Raw genomic sequence first — 17,775 nt, forward strand, 5'->3', positions numbered from 1 at the left:
AATGATTATCCTGAATTATAGTGAAACTGTAATATCGAACTTTGCCTTTCATGCCAATACAGTGTGCAAAAATGAAGATTAAAAATAAAAAAGGCAATTATTAACTGTATTTATTACATATATTCAAAATGAATGACCAATTACTAAGTCTGGAAACCTGTATTTATTCGGTGGAGGAATATCACCTTACCACGAACAGAAACTCTGACTTGTCTCACGAGAGGGGCCCCAACCCCATTACTTGCCTCGCATTCATAGACACCACTGTCTTCACCCTGAAGAGTCTGAATTATGAATGTTCCATTGGAATAAATCTGCATTCTGCTATTCTCCTTCATGGGGATCACTTCCGATGGATTTCCTTCTGCAATCAGAAACTCTCATTAGAATGATTAAAGCTTCACCATAGGAACACTTATTTAACCAATCATGTTTACTTCATTTATAAGCCACATTTTTTCTAAAATAAAACCGAAGTTACGAGCTGTTTCTCTATTTTATTCTTTTTTATGAATTACTACATCAGATTTATTCACGTTTAACTAACGTGCAGAACAGTAGTAGTAATCTTTGCTACAAGTCAACATCAAACTGAAAAAAAAAAGATCAAATTAAAAAGTAGAAAATCTGTTAATCTCTTCAGGTTAATAAAAAAAGTCCTTAAAACGTAAATTCGAATGTCCTTGTCTATTTTAGTCAGTGTAATCATGAAGAATCAGATAGACGCCCGTTATAGCTTCTTCTTTCCTTCCTTGGTACTTCTGCTACATTGATGGTATATGCCCCTGTGAGATCTTTCTCCATGCTCTTGAGCAACATCAGCCACATTTGGTCGTAAAAAATACAAGTGGGAGTGTAAGAAATGGAGCTTCATTGACATATTCCATCCACTTTTTCCTTAATTTTAAATCAATTTGTACACTAATTTGGAATTTTCACTCTGTGTTAACAGAAAAGTCATTCAACACCATAACGAAAAAGCCAAATCATTTTGTTCTTCAGTTCTTGCGACGCCAACATCTGCGTTACCAATAAAGACCTTTCATTTTGCATCAGACAATTTTTGGAACAGTGTATATGGTTCAAAGTGTTACCTTGATAATCCATTGCTTTAACAAAAATGGTTTTATCAGTCTCAGCTTGATATGGAGTGATCCAAGCGTTGGAAGCACGATTCGGTTTGTTGAAATCAAATGATTGTTTACAGCACACTGCAACTTAATTCTAATGGATCATTCCCTTCTGCTTCTACTGTTCTGCTGTCCCACAGGCACAAAAATTAAAGAGAACTTAGACCACCCCCAAACGCAGAAGGACACTCGTAATCTTGAAGCCCTTGCATGCATTTCATTTATACTAGTCACACTAGATTTTCTCTAAAACATGCTTCATGTTTCCGCAGTTTCCCTTAACATGAACAGTGTGCACAACAAGAATCGATGAATATTTCCATTGGAAAGCAACACAGCTTTCAAACTTTTACTTGACATGGAATTACATGGGTATTTTTCAACAGTAAAAATTGCATAAGTGATACGAAGGGGTATCAAAAATTTCGTGCCATGATCTAGATAAAACATCGGTAGGAATATAACGTTTTATAATATAAGATAAAACATCGGTAGGAATATAACGTTTTAATATAAGTTGTCTATATATTCAGTAACTAACATGTGAAATTTCATTCCCATAGGTGATCGTACACCAGAGGTGGAGCCTGGAATCTGAGGAAGAACACTAGCGTTGACAAAGTGAAGTATCGAGCAGTGATCAAATTCCTGCATTTGCAGGGCAAGGAAGCTCAGGAAATTGAAGAAATGAAAGCTGTCTATGGGCAGAATTGTCCATCCTATGACACTGTAAAAAAGTGGAAGCAGGAGTTCCAGTGCGGTCGTACAAGTGTCTTTCACGAGCCAAGAAAAGGAAGGCTATCAACATCCACAGACAGTGAGATGTTTGCAAAGGTTGAGCAGCTGAAGCTGAGTAACAGACGTATGACATTCATTTCATCGCAAATGCAGTGCGAATTGGTTATGGGTCTGCTCACAGAATTTTACATGGCCATCTGCACATGTCTAAGGTCTCTGCACAATGGGTTCCAAGATTTCTGACATGCAATGTTCCCGCCAACTGTTGGATTTGTGTAATGCGGATGCTGAGAACTTTTTTGATCGGTTGGTGACAAACGACGAATGCTGGGTGTACCAGTATGATCCGGAGACTAAAGACATGCCAAAGCAGTGGAAGAACACCTCCTCCCCACCTCCCAAAAAGGCGAAGACTACTCCATCTGAGAAGAAGGTGGTGATGTTCGCATTTTGGGAACAGAAAAGGGATTATCCTGACAGATCAGATTACTTACCTCGTGGTTCCACACTTACCGGAGACTACTACAGAAATCTTTTGAAAACTTTACGCGATGCTTTGAAAGTGTAGAGGCGCGGAATGTTAACCAAAGGTGTCAGACAATGCACCCACCCACACGGCTGTTGCCACCACCAATTTTGTTGCCCAGTGCGGCTTCGAACTACTGCAGCACCCACCCTATTATCTTGACCTAGCACCGTCAGACTTCATGTTTCGAGAAATGGAGAAACCAATGCGTGGACGCCGCTTTGATTTGTCTTAGGAAGTGATCAATGAAGTGGAATCGTGGTTTCAGGCAAAAAGTGAGTGCGGACTTCTATGATCAAGGCATTAAACAACTGATCCATAGATGGGAGAAGTGTATTAACTGCACATGGAGCGTACATAGAAATGGATTTAAGTTACATCTTTCTAGCGCTATTATTTCTAGGTAAGGGTGCGAAAGTTTTGATACCCCCTCGTATGTCTTTTTCTATATGCGAAAGTCATATGGCTAGGATACAGTAGATTCTACGCTTTTAAACGAGATGCTAGGAGCTCTGTACTGGATTTGGTTAGATCAAACTCTTCACTGAGCCGATAACCATGCGAGATGATTGTTGTTGTTGTTTATTATTTTGGTTTTTAGGAGCATTAGCAACTAAGGCCATATTGCTCCGGGATATGCGCTGGTCATTCCCTGAACTTTCCGCATCCTCCGTATTTGGTGGAGACGGGCTTGAACCCTGGTCTAATCAAGAAGCGTGTGCTACGCACTGCTGCTCCTTCCCACCTGGCTACGGAGGCGCCTATGCGAGATGAAGTACCATTAAATATGGGTTGGTGTGTCATGGCGCTTTGTCATTATCATGGTTAGGTCATGAATTGTGCTGCTCTAATAGATTTTGTAAAATTAATTAAATGGTAATACAAAAGCACTTAAGTAAAAGAAATAAGTAGATTACGTAGAGAAAGGCGAGGAAGGGAGGAAACTGTGGCGCCATTCCCAAAAATTGGTCATAAAATTTAAATACGAAGGATAATTTAAGGTGCTTTAGGTTGCACATGCTGTGCTGTGCCACTGTTTTCTCTGCCTACAAAAGAAAACAGTTTCATATTCACCTTGCTTTTGCTATTACTAACAACAAGTCCCAAGGGAAAACATTTGAAAAGTTCTGAATCTGTCAGATAAGTTTGAAATATAAAATTGACGAGGGAAATCGGTCACTTGACCCCATAATGACAACAAAATTCCTTGGAATAAGAAAAACAAACACTTATTCACTTTATTAATTACAAATTTCAGTAAAATTTATATTTTTAATATAATTATAAAATATTTATGCGAGTATAAGTATTCCGCAGTGACTGAAACAAAGGTCAGAAAGCAATCACCTTTAATTCTCCTCCAGGTGATCTCAGGTTGGGGCATGCCGTCCACCACGCACTGCATTTTGGCCAATTCTCCTTCAGTAAACTGTTCATCAGTTGGCTGAGCTATCCAGACTGGAGGAGCTGCGAAGTAGTAATGCTATTAATCTACCTCTTCTACTTATCCTTTTAATCTCTAACAGAAACATATATTTTTGTATAAATGTGATTATATTTAACTTTGTTCTTGTAAAATCGCTTAATTAGTTGTGTAGGTTTCATAACGTAGCCAATTCCAAAGTTTTTAGTGCATCTATTGTAGTAAAAAGTAATACCTCAAAATATTAATACAAAAATTACCTGCCTATCTTGGAGAGTCGTCCTCAATTCATTTAAATGTCGAACAAAGTCACGTGAATCCGTGTAATCTCCAATATCAACAAAAACTATCTTTAATTTAACTTGTTTCGTTCTACTTGATTTCATTTTCAGATCAAAAATTCCACGGGTATTTGTTTAATCTGTGAATCTCATATTCACAAAACAATATGGGCAAGTACTTGTTACTTTTATTTAAAATATTTGGAATAATTTAAATGAAGTGGTATGATGCGCAATATGTCGAAATAGCTTCTGTTATTTCTATGTACAAACACAAAAGTAAACTTTAACCAAAGTGTTTAAATGTGGAACATAAATTTCATAATTAATGAAAGAAACCTTTGCATTTTCTTTAATGGTTGATCGTTTTTATTTTCTTACCAGAAATGATTTAGCTCTTCCTATTGCGTGTAATATTACAAGCAATCTGTGGGTTTTTATTAGTAGAAGTTCATTGGTATGCAATTAGGTTTTTCATCAAATCTGTATCAATAATCTATGATAGCAATAATCTTGTATTCATTGTGATCAATTTATGAAACAGAAGGAAAACAAATATAGATTAGAATACTATTAATATTTTGTTAGAATCGCGTACACGCCAGAAGTTTAATTTCAATAAAATTGCATATTTTTCTTGATTCTTTTGATTCACCCAAAGTGGAATTAAGAACTGATAAATTGCGTTCCATAAATTAAGGAAATTTAAAGTTTAAAAATTAGATATTATAAGAGAGAATGAAAAAAATGTTAACGTACAAGATATAAATATATGTTTATTTACAGTTTTAAATTAAATACAGATAGAAATCAGAAGGTTTACGGTTTGCGTCAACCACTTAAAATACCACAATAGCCCAAGATTTCATATACTTAGTTTGTCAAGACCATGTAAGTCAAGCATGTGTATATCTACCTGTTTGATGGATGGCAGCGTGTTCTACGTTCTGTCAAGATGAGAACATATTGATAAAAAGTTTCAAGACTGAATCTCGGTAAGGAGAACATTGGTGTATTGGTCATAGTTCAATTGAAATGTATATCATTGCATTTTTGAGATAAATATTTGTTAAAATATTGTAACATCATAGAAAATTTTAATATATTTAAACTCAATTCACTTACATTTGATGAGAAGCTGTGCGGAAAATTGGTCTTTACCATAATTATTCTCAACTATACAACTGTAGTTTCCCATGTTATCTTTAGTGGCTGGAGTGATAGTAAGAACTGAATATCTTTCCTGGAGATCTACTCGGGTATTCGGAACGGTTGAGATGTCTCTACCGTCCTTAACCCACTTGAATTTAAGGGGTTTTTCACCAACTGTAAGGCTACACATGACGTTTGCACTTTTTCCAACAGACACATAGTTAGGAAAGCTAAAACTCTGAACTCTAGGTGCACCTATGAAAAAAAAACAAACAAACAATCAGATCAGAAGGGGAACTACGTTTAATAAAAGGCTTTCTAAAATTATTTATTGGGTTCAGGCATTTAAAAGTATGCACCAAAGAAACTATGGTTATGAGCCGTAAGCATATTGTGTTTTTAAAATTTTGAATTGTATTCCTTCTAAAACTTTGTCTATAGCTGAGTTTGGTCGTTTTGTGGGATCTAAAACCAGAGTACCCGGATAAAAAAGAAATGCATATGCGATCCTCATTAAAAATCAATCTCTGTGGTTGGGGGGAGGAGACTCAGAGGTTCCTTCCATCCTAAAAAGTGTTTCTAACTTCAGTCCGCGAAGAGAATTGCATCCAGGATATATGCATACTGTGTGAAGAAACAGAATGATATCCACCATGACACCTTCGATGATATTACAAAAATATTTCCACTTCAATTATATTGGGTGTGTTACCCTCACTTGATTTAATTAGGGATTACTACGACCCAAAAGCAGGATCATACATTTACTAACATTAAAAATTAACTGCCACTTTTTTGGACAAACTGTATAATCGATCTAGGTCTTGTTGCAGCGACATGCACTGGTTATTGCTATTAAAATCCTTATCCACCTTAATATCATTGGATGGATTTGACATGACACTTGTAATACCATCATCAATATCATTAAGGAAAATTAGAACAAGTACCAAAGGACAGACCTTTAGTCCTTGGTCAAATCACTCTTAGAACCCACCCCCTTTGTGTATGGAAAATGTTTTTTTTTTTTTATAAAAACCCATAGTGCTGTGCATGGGTTGAAGGGTGAGAAGGTGAAAGACGATACTTTTTGATATTAAACTTGAATTTCTGAGATTGAAATTTTCAGGAAATGAGTATAAAGGTTGGTCCAAGAAACGGAAGTTGAAGGAACAGATGAGGAAGAAGAGGAAAAGTTGGTTTTTTGAGTTTGAAGTTGAACAATAAAAGGATGCTGACTGGTTGCGGCACGTATTCAGACTGGTTTGAAAGAGAGAACAGTAATTATAGAAGCCAGATCAGAAGACGTGTCCATGGAAATATCTATAAAAAAGGCATGCAGCAGAAACAGATCGTCTATGGGAAGAGTGAAGAGACTTTGCTAAAGATGGATCATTAAGTAACCTAACTGCCCTCTGTTAAATGGAGTCTAGAAGCTTGAAAGAGGTTTTTGTGCACTGCCCCAGATGTGGGAACAATATTCCATGGTAGGGCGGATTTGCGATTTGTACAGAGTGAGCAGCTGTTTGGAAGAAAAGTAACACCTAGTACGAAAGAGAAAACTCAGGTTTTTAAGATGTCGAGGAAGTACATCTGATTCAAATTATACAATCAATCCATTATTTTCGTGTGTCAGAGGGATTACCTGAATAGCAATAAAAGATTTAAAAAACAGAAATTCCTGTATATTTCATATAAAATTAAACAGAAATCTTAATGTTGGAAGTGTGAAAATAAATGTGCATGGAATTTCCGGCCCCCATGAAAAAAAAATAATGTATCTATTCACAGAAGATGGCCCTCAACTACAATGCGAGAAACGGAAAAAGATATCGATATACGCAAATGTTAGACTAGATATATCCTTTATTAATGAATTCATTATTATATAATAAAAAAAATAAATATTTAAATTGAATTGACTGTTTCAGCAAAAAGCATAGATGTTAATTATAGAAATTCAAAAGAAAAATAACTTACCTTCCTCAGTTGGTTTTGTAGCCACACGCCAAGTTAACGGCACAAACATCACTAATAAGCACAGACATCCTCTTCGTACTGCCATATCAGGAGTCTGAAGCAAGCTATGAAAACGTCAGGAACTCAAGTATATACTACATGTTAACTCAAAAGTATTCTTAGAACTCCAAAATACCATCATAACCCAAATATCTCATTTCAGTGAAAAAAACACAAACCGATTTCTAATGGACACTTTCTGAATTAGCAAAACTTGCTATGAATTACTGTACTTCCCAAAGAACACAATATCCATGGCGTTATTGAAAAGCTTCTTGAAGTGTAGACATTTGTAACACAGCGCCACATATCGGAAATTCATTGTACTTTTAAAATAAGAAATATTATCTAAAATATAATTCTCTGCGTGGTGAGCAAATATTGATAAGGAATGACAATTGTAAAATGAAATATAAATTATCCTGAATTGTAACAGTGTTGTAGAAACATACTTTACTAAAATATATATATATATTTCATGTAAAATTTATTATTCAAACTTGTTTAATGAATTTGAATTAACGTTTCATATTGAATCAAAATGCTGAATAAAAATAGCACATATTTATGCATTACTTCTCAATTTGTGAAAAGTGTCAATTGTTGGAGCTTGAACGTTACTTTGAAAATTTTATGAACTTGTCTTTTGATAAAGTTTGATACGAAATATATTTTATGAATCAAAATGTTTCTTAGTAGTCAGAATAATATTTATACGATAATCTTGTAATTAAAATATAATTTAACCAAAGAAGTGTTTTTGTAAAATTTCGGAATGCTCGTTTATTTTCTCTTAAACATAATGAAATCACACCAAAAGATAAAATAATACCATAAAGATCTAATTACCATTAACCGACAAGTTGATGGATTTTTTAATGCCTTGCCCTACATCATTGCTTGCGTCACATACATAAGTTCCTACCATTTGGGATTCCACTACAGCAATCACAAGCGATCCAGATGGATTGACATACATCTTCCTTCCACTGTCTGATGATATGGAGTCTAAAGGAGAAATATTTCCTGTTGAAAAAACAGCGAAAAGTTTACAAAACCATTGATTCGCCCTTTCCTATATATTTATGATCAAAAATGCAAAGCATTCAATATCGCTCCAACAAAAATTGAAACAATTTTTTTCATCTTGAAATACCGGTAATTTTTATATATTCAGCTCAATAAAGAGCTTGTGTGAGACATGCATTCATAACTATTTTTGATAAACAGTTTACCTTTTCTCCACTTTATATGAGGCAAGGGTACTCCAGCTGCTTTGCATTCAATAACAGCACTTTGGCCTTCTAGAAGAGAAAGATCTTCAGGTTCTTGAATCCACACAGGAGGGGCTAGGTAAAGTTGACTGTAGATTACTGAATCATATCTTCATTAAAATATCATGTATATTGAAATCTTTTAAATAAATTAACTTACAATATAATGAAGTACAGTATATGAAACTTAGGAACCATTAGTTATTGAATCACTGAAAAAAAGTTTACAATGAATTATCATTCTATCTTAATTAACAATTCCCTCTTAACTGTATTAAACATTTATTAATACTTAGTGGAATCCGACTGCTGCATTAAGTTGTGGGGGTGGGGTTTTCTTCTATATTTATTATTTCTTTTATTTTTTGTTAATACTATAGTATTTATTATTATTTATATTCTTACTATACCCCACTTTGCATCTGACTTGTTATCTCACAGAAGAATTCCGGTTCTGAGGGAGTTCCTATATTAGATCACTCCTCCTTTGGATTTTGCTGTGAGTTCAGAAATGGCTAAACACTATTTGCATTAAGTGAAATACAATCAGTTTATTATACATACTTACAAATAAAAGATAAGACAAATCATTACACATTATTCACTTCATATATAGGTACAGGGCATGGATCACGTTCCTGGTCATTAGGCTCTCCCATCCATCATCTTCTTCTTACTATAGGCCCACTAACATCTCGTACAATCAGTTTAATTTAACTCTTTCTTAATTACAATTGACATTTATTATTTATCTATTTATATCTTTCTTTTTCATACCTATCTAGCACAATCCTACATTCTTCTTCCTGGTTGATACAATTCTTCTTCTGGAATTTAATGTCCACTTTACAAACTATTCTATTCTATTCTCTCCCCAGCACTTTAAAGTTACATGTAAATGAAATATACATGGGATTATTTATTTCTTCATTCCCTCAAGTAAACTCCAGCATCTAGCGACTAATTTCTCTACATCAGTGACATTATATAAGTAACATACAACTGTACCTGCTCTATAGGCTAACCCGTCCAAAATTATTACTTTTCCTCCATTAATTAATCAGTAAATAAATCATAACTGTAAACCATCCTTCATTAAACTATTTCTATGATATTTCCTTACTTAGCTATACCTTAACTTAACTCTTAACTGTATGCTTCCCTAAATCTCATTTAATATTTATCTATCTTCCCTGCAGTCCTTTGCAATTATATAGAGGTAAATTCGTTGTTTACCCACTTACTTCTGGGGAATTGGATCTTACTGCTAATACAACGTGTGGCCTGTGACTTTCTGCTCTGCATCGGGTCCTCCATTGGTTTGGGAACGTTCATCTGGAATTCTAAACTTTGCCAGGGACACTTTTCGCTTTGCCGATCATCCTGGTGTCGTATCCTTCTTTGCTGTGCCGGATCATTCAGTAGGAGTCGCTTCCCATCACTTTATTTCTACAGGACGGTACGGTGTTCTTCTGTTAGCATTATCTCGCTGTCCTCCTTTCAAATATATTTCTTTCAGTGGACGCTTTCGGACTTCTATGTTCCATCTCGAGAAAGTTCCCCTTTCCGTAACTTATCTACACTTTGTTAAAGCTATCAGAATTTAGTGAACTCACCATAACTGGTTCTACTTAATGATTTGCTTAATGATTTTGTAATAACTGAGAGCAAAGTGGAGGAGAAATTGTTGAAGTTAAACATAAGAAAGGCACCTGGGGTGGATGGGATATATCCAGTTATATTAAAGGAGGCGGCAAAGCAACTAAGCAAACCCTTAGCCATAATTATGAGAGCATCCTTGGACTCAGGGGAGGTTCCCACGGACTGGAGATGTGCAAATGTGTCCCCAATTCACAAAGGTGGATCGAAGGGTGACACGAGTAATTACAGACCAGTTAGTTTAACTTCTGTTCCGGGTAAAATAATGGAGTCGCTGGTTAAAGATGCATTGCAGGATCATCTAGACAAGACTGCAGCAATAATTCAAACACAGCATGGGTTTGTTAAGGGAAAGTCTTGTCTGACAAATTTGATTGGATACTATGATGTGGTCACAAAGGAACTGGATGCAAAAAATAATTTTGATATCATATATTTGGATTTCAGGAAAGCTTTTGACACTGTTGCGCATGGAAGACTACTGTATAAATTGGAACAGAATGGTATTAAGGGTAAGTTGCTACAATGGATAAAAGGATGGTTAAGTGGGAGAAGACAGAGGGTGGTAATCAATGGGTGCTGCTCTTCGTGGACTAATGTTATTAGTGGAGTCCCACAGGGTTCGGTGTTGGGTCCACTGTTGTTTTGTGCATTTATCAATGATATTGATGAAGGCATATCAGGCTTAATGTCGAAGTTTGCAGATGACACAAAGGTTGGCAGGGTTGTTAATGACAGTAATGGCAGTGTGCTACTGCAACAGGATCTAGATAATTTGGGCAGATGGGCTAAGAAGTGGCAACTGAAATTCAACCTTGACAAATGCAAAGTACTGCATATGGGTAGAAGTAACCCCAGAGAAACGTACCAACTGTGTGGTACTACACTTAAGGTGGTAGAAAATGAAAAAGACCTGGGAGTAATTGTGCACTCAGATATGAAGTTTTCTGAGCAGTGCAGACAGGCTGCTAGGGCGGGTCATGGGGTTTTGTCAATGATATATAGGAATTTTGCTAGCAGGGAAAAGGAGGTGATTGTCCCTCTGTATAAGGCAATGGTCAGGCCACGCCTTGAGTACTGCGTACAGGTCTGGAGGCCTCATTTTAGGAAGGATGTAGATTTGCTTGAGCGTGTACAGAGAAGAGCAACACGATTGGTGAGGGGAATGAAGGTGATTCTCTTACCAAGAGAGGCTTAAGTTCTGCAAATTGCAGTGGCTGGAGACTAGGCACCTGCGCGGTGATCTGATTGAGGTCTATAAGGCCTTGAATGGGTTGAGCACGCTGAATTCTGATGGGATCCTTCCACTTGTTCAGATTACCAACCTACGGGGACATAAGTTCAAATTAAGAAAGGACAGATGTAGAATAGATGTTCGGAAATTTGCCTTTAGCCAGCGGGTGGTTAATTGCTGGAACAAACTTCCATCTGTCGTTGTGGAAGTTGATAGGTTAAATAAATTTAAGAAGGAACTGGACAGGCATTTGGAGGGAATGGTGTGATTTTTTTTTTTTTTTTGGCTGATGCTGCATAAGCTCATACACTTGCTTTCTTGCATCATGTGCCACTACTACTACTACTGGTGGATCGCTTCCGGGGACTGTTTCCTGGGCCTATCTTTCCAAAAACACCCTTTTTGCCCTCCAAAGAAACTTCATCACTCCCGAAAAAAAACTTTATCACCTTCTGAAAAACTTTATCATCTCCAAAAAAACTTTATCACATATCTCTTTTGCGCGCGCTCTTCCCCTTTTTTTCCCAAAATTTCGTAACGCCCATCCTTTCCTCAACCAATCATTTCTATCTGACCATCATCGTCTCCATCCTCATTTGCCTATGACCCATAACACGATGGTCGAGCCCCTTCCGGTGTAGAGAGGACTTCCGTTTCTAGAGAATTCTCGAATATTCTGGAAGGTGATCGAAATTTCGGAGCTCGGAACCCATCCGGAAACCATCTGCGTCCATTTACTTGATTCGTCTCGCCTTATTATAAAATGACCACACCTGTTCTGTTTGCAGTAAACAAAAACGCTTACACCTGTTACCCCTATTGTAATCTCTGGAGCAGTCTGTCCCTTTTGCCATGCCATCAATTAACCCCCCACTGTTCCGTCTCGATATCTTCACTTGCTGCTTCAGGTAGTGGGCGCTGATCGTATATCTGTTTCTAATGTTTATCTTCAAGGTATATTTGCTTGTACATTAAATTTAACCTTCTCTTAAATTAATTCCATTAGCGCGAGACCCATTATCTTAAACAATATTTGTGACTTTAAGTGTTTTCTTGTAAGGTCTATAATATCACTCAATCTAGCGTTCTATCATTAATTATGTAGACATTTAATTTAATTTGTAAGACTTTGTGTCTTACAAAGTCAATCAGCATACATTTTCAAACAAGTATCAAATAATTTTACCTAATTCCGTGTTTTTGTTTTTTTAATATTGATGAATCCAGAGTTAGTTTTCAATGTGGCTTCACGCAGGTTCTGGTCTGTACAGGGCGAAACATTGTACCAGTCTACAAGCCCTTTCAGAATCAAAAACAGCAGCATGGAATTCACTTGGCAGGTATCTGTGTGTTAGTGAACTAATCTCCACACATTCAAGCGAGCAAATCTAAATGGCGTTAAGTACAGGAAGGAAACTCTTGTATCCTTTGTAAAGACCTATGCCGGTGTCAGTGGAAAACTTTCACTTTCATGGATTAATTTGTCACTCGTCTATGGAGTGATAAATTAATCAGCAACTTTTTACCCATGTCCCTCTAGTTTCATAAGACTTTAATAGTGGCTCATGTCTTCCTTTAGTATTGAAAATCGGTGCAAGGTATGAGAAAACTATTTACAGTCGATAATACAACCACTGATATAAAGTATCGTTTTCGAAAACGCGACTGTAGAATACAGAATCTTAATGTTGCAAGTCTAAAAGTTTCCTTTTGAGAGAACAGTTTTATGCTTATAGTAATGTAAAAATTTCATTGAGAAAAGACATCCGTAACATTGTGGCTTGTTCCAAAGTTTATGACATCCATTTCCATTGAAATGAAGTTGGCAAGCTGAGGGATGGTAGGGATTTTGTCCCTCTAACTCTCAGTCGCTTTTAGGAAACCCTAACAACAGGTAATAATAGAATACTTCTTATTCAGGTTTCATGAAACTGTGTAGCTGAAATCGGTTTTCATTCAGTTGGAGCATAAGAAAGGGTTTTGCAGGGATAACATACCATTCTTCATTACAAGACGCAGATTATTCTGAAACTTGCCCGATTTCTACAATTTTCTGAACGAAATGGTCTTGCTGAGGGTCAATTCTAGTTCGGATCAACCCTTCCTGTTTCCAAGAGCTTCTTTCTTCGAGTTCTAATTGTTCTGTGATAAGGTGCAGCACAGATTAATTCAAAATCACTTTAAAAATGCCCGATCATTATAAATTTCAAACCTTGAGTTGATTCTTTTTCTTCACACTGAACCCAGAAATTCATTAAACCAGAACGGACTGGATATTTTCTGTTTTAAAATTATATATACCCTTATTCAATTCATAAGCAATAAAATTAAGCGGATACTAACTTATAATTGACGTCTAGAATACGATTTATGGATACTAAAATGCAATAGGTATAACATGTGAAAATAAAAGTGCGCAAGTTCTGAAATGTATGCTGGATGAGGTGGAATTATAAAATTTGACCGATGAATGGGTGGGTTCCGAATGCTGAAATATAGTTCAGTTTAACATTTATGAAGAGTGAAATATAAGAGCCCAACTGATTTATTTTGTTCTCAATCATACAAATATTTATGAAGGCACTGTATGGCAATACTCACAGGTTACAAGCAAGGAGGCAGTGTGCTGATCCGAGCCGAAATCATTTCTTACGATACAGGTGTAGTTTCCTGTGCTCTGAGGAGTGACAGGTTCGATGACTAGCAAGGAAGTGTCCACTAAAGATCTTACAACGGTGTTTCCAGTGGCCCTAAGCTCTTGTCCATCTTTCATCCAGGTGAAAGAAACTGGCCTATGTCCAGATCTGATTGTGCATATGACGCTACTACGTTCTCCTTTCTCGAGGCCAACGGGAAAAGCAAAGGAAACAATAACAGGGGGATCTGGTGAAATAAAAAAGCATTTAAATTAGATTAATCTACCGTTATACATATATTAGTGTGAAACGCATACATAAAATTATGGATAATTTGAGAAGAAATCCGCAATTGAAACATTTTTTTAAATTCCAGTTTGAAATAATGTTCTGCTGAATACGCTGGCAGAGATATACACAACACCATTCTGTTTCCTCATTCTGTCCTTTCTTATTCAATATTAATTGCATAATATTAATTATCCAGCTAAAAATCAGTTTTTAACTTAAAAGAAAACCGATAATCATAGCCAACGCAGGCTGATAAATAAATCCATTTAACTTGAAAGATGCGATTATACTATTTACATTCCCATTAAAAAAATTACAAATATCAGTAGCCCATGCACAAAAATTTAACAATTCTTAAGAATGCGCTTTAATAGTGATTATTGTGAAGAAAAAGGGCCTTAGTAAGACATTAAGATGAGCTTAAAAGCATCAATGCGAAATAGAATGCTCAGGGACCAGATTAAAAAGATGACATATCATTATAAAATATGAAAAATAACTATCAGATTTCCATAAGCTATTAAGAGAGAGAATAAAATTTTGGATTTTATTTTATTATATCGGTTTTGAATGCACCAAACAAATTTAAACCCAAAAAAATCGACCAATGACTAAATCAAAGCATACTGGAAGAAGATATTCAGGGCTCTGATATAATATTTTTGAAGGTAGTGTAGTTCAAATAACGAATGTAGTTCAGATGAGGAATCCATATTAATTTGAGAATGGATTCCTCAAATTTTACTTTAAGATTATCATTTTAGGAACCAATACCCATATGTTGGGGCAAAATATACGTTATAGTTGCTATCTGAATAACCAGATCATCAATTATAATTTTCAGTTTAAAGTTATGGTCTCACTTCGGAAGTTATTTGTATTATACGTTAAGAAGTATTTATTCTTTCTTAATTTCATTAAGAATTTCAATAACAGTTCAGTTGCACATGCCACAGCTGTAGTTGGTAGTAATCAACTAATATGATAGTTAAGAATAAATGAAAAATGCATTTTGATGTAGAAGACTCATTTGAGCAAGATCCGAAATTTGAGATTTTCATAACCAGTAAAATCTTTAGTATTATAAATCGATTTATGATTTGGTGGTAGATTTCTTGGGCTGAATTACGATTTCTTGAAGGAAAAGCAACGCCTATCATTTTATTATGAACAGAATATTTTACTTTTCTCTTCCTCTACGCCTCAAACTTTGTTTTGTTCGAGAAATGGGCTGAAAAACTTATTCAGAAAGTTTACTTTGAAGTTCCTGTTTTACATCTTATGACCTTTCTTATAACAATACGCTAAACTTGAATTGAAGTATATTGCTACATCCACATTGATACAATATCAAACCGTAGAACTAAAAAACAAAACTTTGTTATCATATCATATAAGAGTTATCGATCTTTCACTCCATCTTCATCCTTTTCTGTGGCATCGTGTTTCCGCACTCTTATCTGTTTTTCATTCATACAGAACCTTAGATATCTCTTCTTATCACGCATAGGTACTTTGCTGAATGCAACGCTACATTTTTCAAAAGCGCAGCATATATAAAATACGTCATTATGCTCATATGATCTGTCAGCTTTATGATTTGTACTTATCTAGACAGAACAAGCACGATAGTATTTGGCACGTTCACTCTTCTACGTTCTTGAATGGACGAAAGAAAAACTATTATAAAACACGTCTTTCATGTCAACCATCCTACCTTATTCCCAAAATGGACTTTTGTATAACGCACTAATTTTTATGTATCGAATTCTTAAAGAAAATCAAAGATTTTTATTTAGAAAATTTAAACTGATGTAGCATCGCTTTTATAATATATTTAATTCAATTAATATATAGTTTGTTGCAGTATTTAATAAAAAAATTATATGTAAATTATTAAATATAATTGATAAATAATAAAAATTCTTCTCATTAAGCTGCCAGTTGAAATCGAAACATTATGTGACTGATTTTCTAATTAATTAGGCGAGTTCTTGTTTTTAATTTTATCAGGCTGGATTATCAATTAAAAGAGAAATAAAGGTAACATTTGAAAATACCGCCTTAACCCTTGACAATTTAATATATCATTATGTAATTACGTTGATCTCGATTCCAGAATGCCAATAATACGTAATATCCTCTTAAGAAACCATTGGAAGCAAATTTTAGCCACCCTGTGATAAGGAATACAAATAAGTTCGATCATAAATTCAATAGTTTCTATAATCAGCAAAATAATCATTCCTGGTAACTCGCAATAATCAAATTTTGCTCAGCATCCGTAAGACTCACACACTTTATATATTATTTATGTACTTAAATTCCCAATAATTCTGAAAGATTTCAAATATTACAAAAAAAGGTACATTTGGTTAATAAGCTTTCATATTATGACCAAATCAAAACATTTATCCCTTGACACTTACCTTTAGTTTCCCCATATACAAATAGGCAACACAACAACTCATACAAGAAGGTTATCCATACAACGGTGCTCATGACGGCGTCCCATGTGAAGGTGTAACCGAATCGGGAGAGTCTTCAAACAAATACACTCACCATATTGTCTAATTCCAATAAGCAATTAAAATACAAAAAATACAATTTCCCCAACAGCTAAAAAAGGCAACAGTATAACCAAATTAAATATATGGCTTCACGTTAATATTACACATATTTTCCAGGCTATTATACTCATAAAAGAATTGGCATCGTTTGCATCATGGCTTCTTGTATCTCTCACTGAAAGTGAGAACCGAAGCGCCGCCTATGGGTCGAAGCAGAATAGATAATTTAAAATATTTAATCAATGACTTATGAAAGCTGTTTCTAATAGAACGCCTACTGGCCATTGAGAAAACAAAGCAAGAGAACTTCTCTGGCATGGGCTTAGTGGAAAGAAGTTGTGCTTTGGAGGTACTTCTATTTTAAGGGGACGCAGTGCCATTTCAATATACTTGCATCCACTTTTCCGCACAAGTACAAACATAGCAGAGAATTCGATGATATTAAACGTGACCCTTTTTGAGTTTGAAATATGACTTAAAATTTGTCATTACGTTTACTAAGCAATCGTATCAAAGGAATTACAAAAATTATCAAAACCTTCCGGTTTACATACCATTCTGTATATATAAAATATGATTCTTCAACAAGGGAAATTGGTGACGTTTATTACCCTTAGTTAGGGGAAGATACTGTTTCAAGTAGATGTTCTTAAAATTAGTGTTCATCATGTTCCAAAAGGAAGATTCACAAGAAGACTTGTGTACCTTAGTTTTGGCAGTTGTTACCATAGAGATTCGTACAGAAATCCTGACCAACCGCATTATTTCATGAACTCTCGTTGGAGAAATGGTTAGGTTAGGTTAGATATCTAATCTAACATAACCTAATTTTCGGATTCAAA

General features: G+C 35.3%; 1 protein-coding gene across 1 annotated transcript; it reads right to left on the minus strand.

The window, feature by feature from the left end:
- Nucleotides 1–7,251: 7,251 nt before the first annotated feature.
- On the minus strand, nucleotides 7,252–16,888 carry LOC150084366 (cell adhesion molecule DSCAM-like). The gene is made up of 5 exons (XM_090375189.1): nucleotides 16,793–16,888; nucleotides 14,038–14,319; nucleotides 8,505–8,618; nucleotides 8,119–8,295; nucleotides 7,252–7,334 (listed from the first exon to the last, which is right to left on the minus strand). Exons 1-5 carry the CDS (start codon nucleotides 16,863–16,865, stop codon nucleotides 7,282–7,284), a joined length of 699 nt encoding a protein of 232 aa, XP_090231315.1. The 5' UTR covers nucleotides 16,866–16,888; the 3' UTR covers nucleotides 7,252–7,281.
- Nucleotides 16,889–17,775: the final 887 nt, after the last annotated feature.

Source organism: Mastigoproctus giganteus, chromosome 6 (assembly GCF_048544385.1).
Source record: "Mastigoproctus giganteus isolate SK-2022 chromosome 6, ASM4854438v1, whole genome shotgun sequence".
NCBI lineage: Eukaryota > Metazoa > Arthropoda > Arachnida > Uropygi > Thelyphonidae > Mastigoproctus > Mastigoproctus giganteus.

Excerpts from the sequence above, each read along its gene's own strand:
- LOC150084366 (XM_090375189.1), bottom strand. The coding sequence starts at position 16,865 with ATGAGCACCGTTGTATGGATAACCTTCTTGTATGAGTTGTTGTGTTGC. Across the intron at positions 8,619-14,037 it reads TGCCTCCTTGCTTGTAACCT|CCCCTCCTGTGTGGATTCAA; the intron begins GTGAGTATTGCC and ends AACTTTACCTAG. Across the intron at positions 8,296-8,504 it reads TCATATAAAGTGGAGAAAAG|GAAATATTTCTCCTTTAGAC; the intron begins GTAAACTGTTTA and ends TTTTTTCAACAG.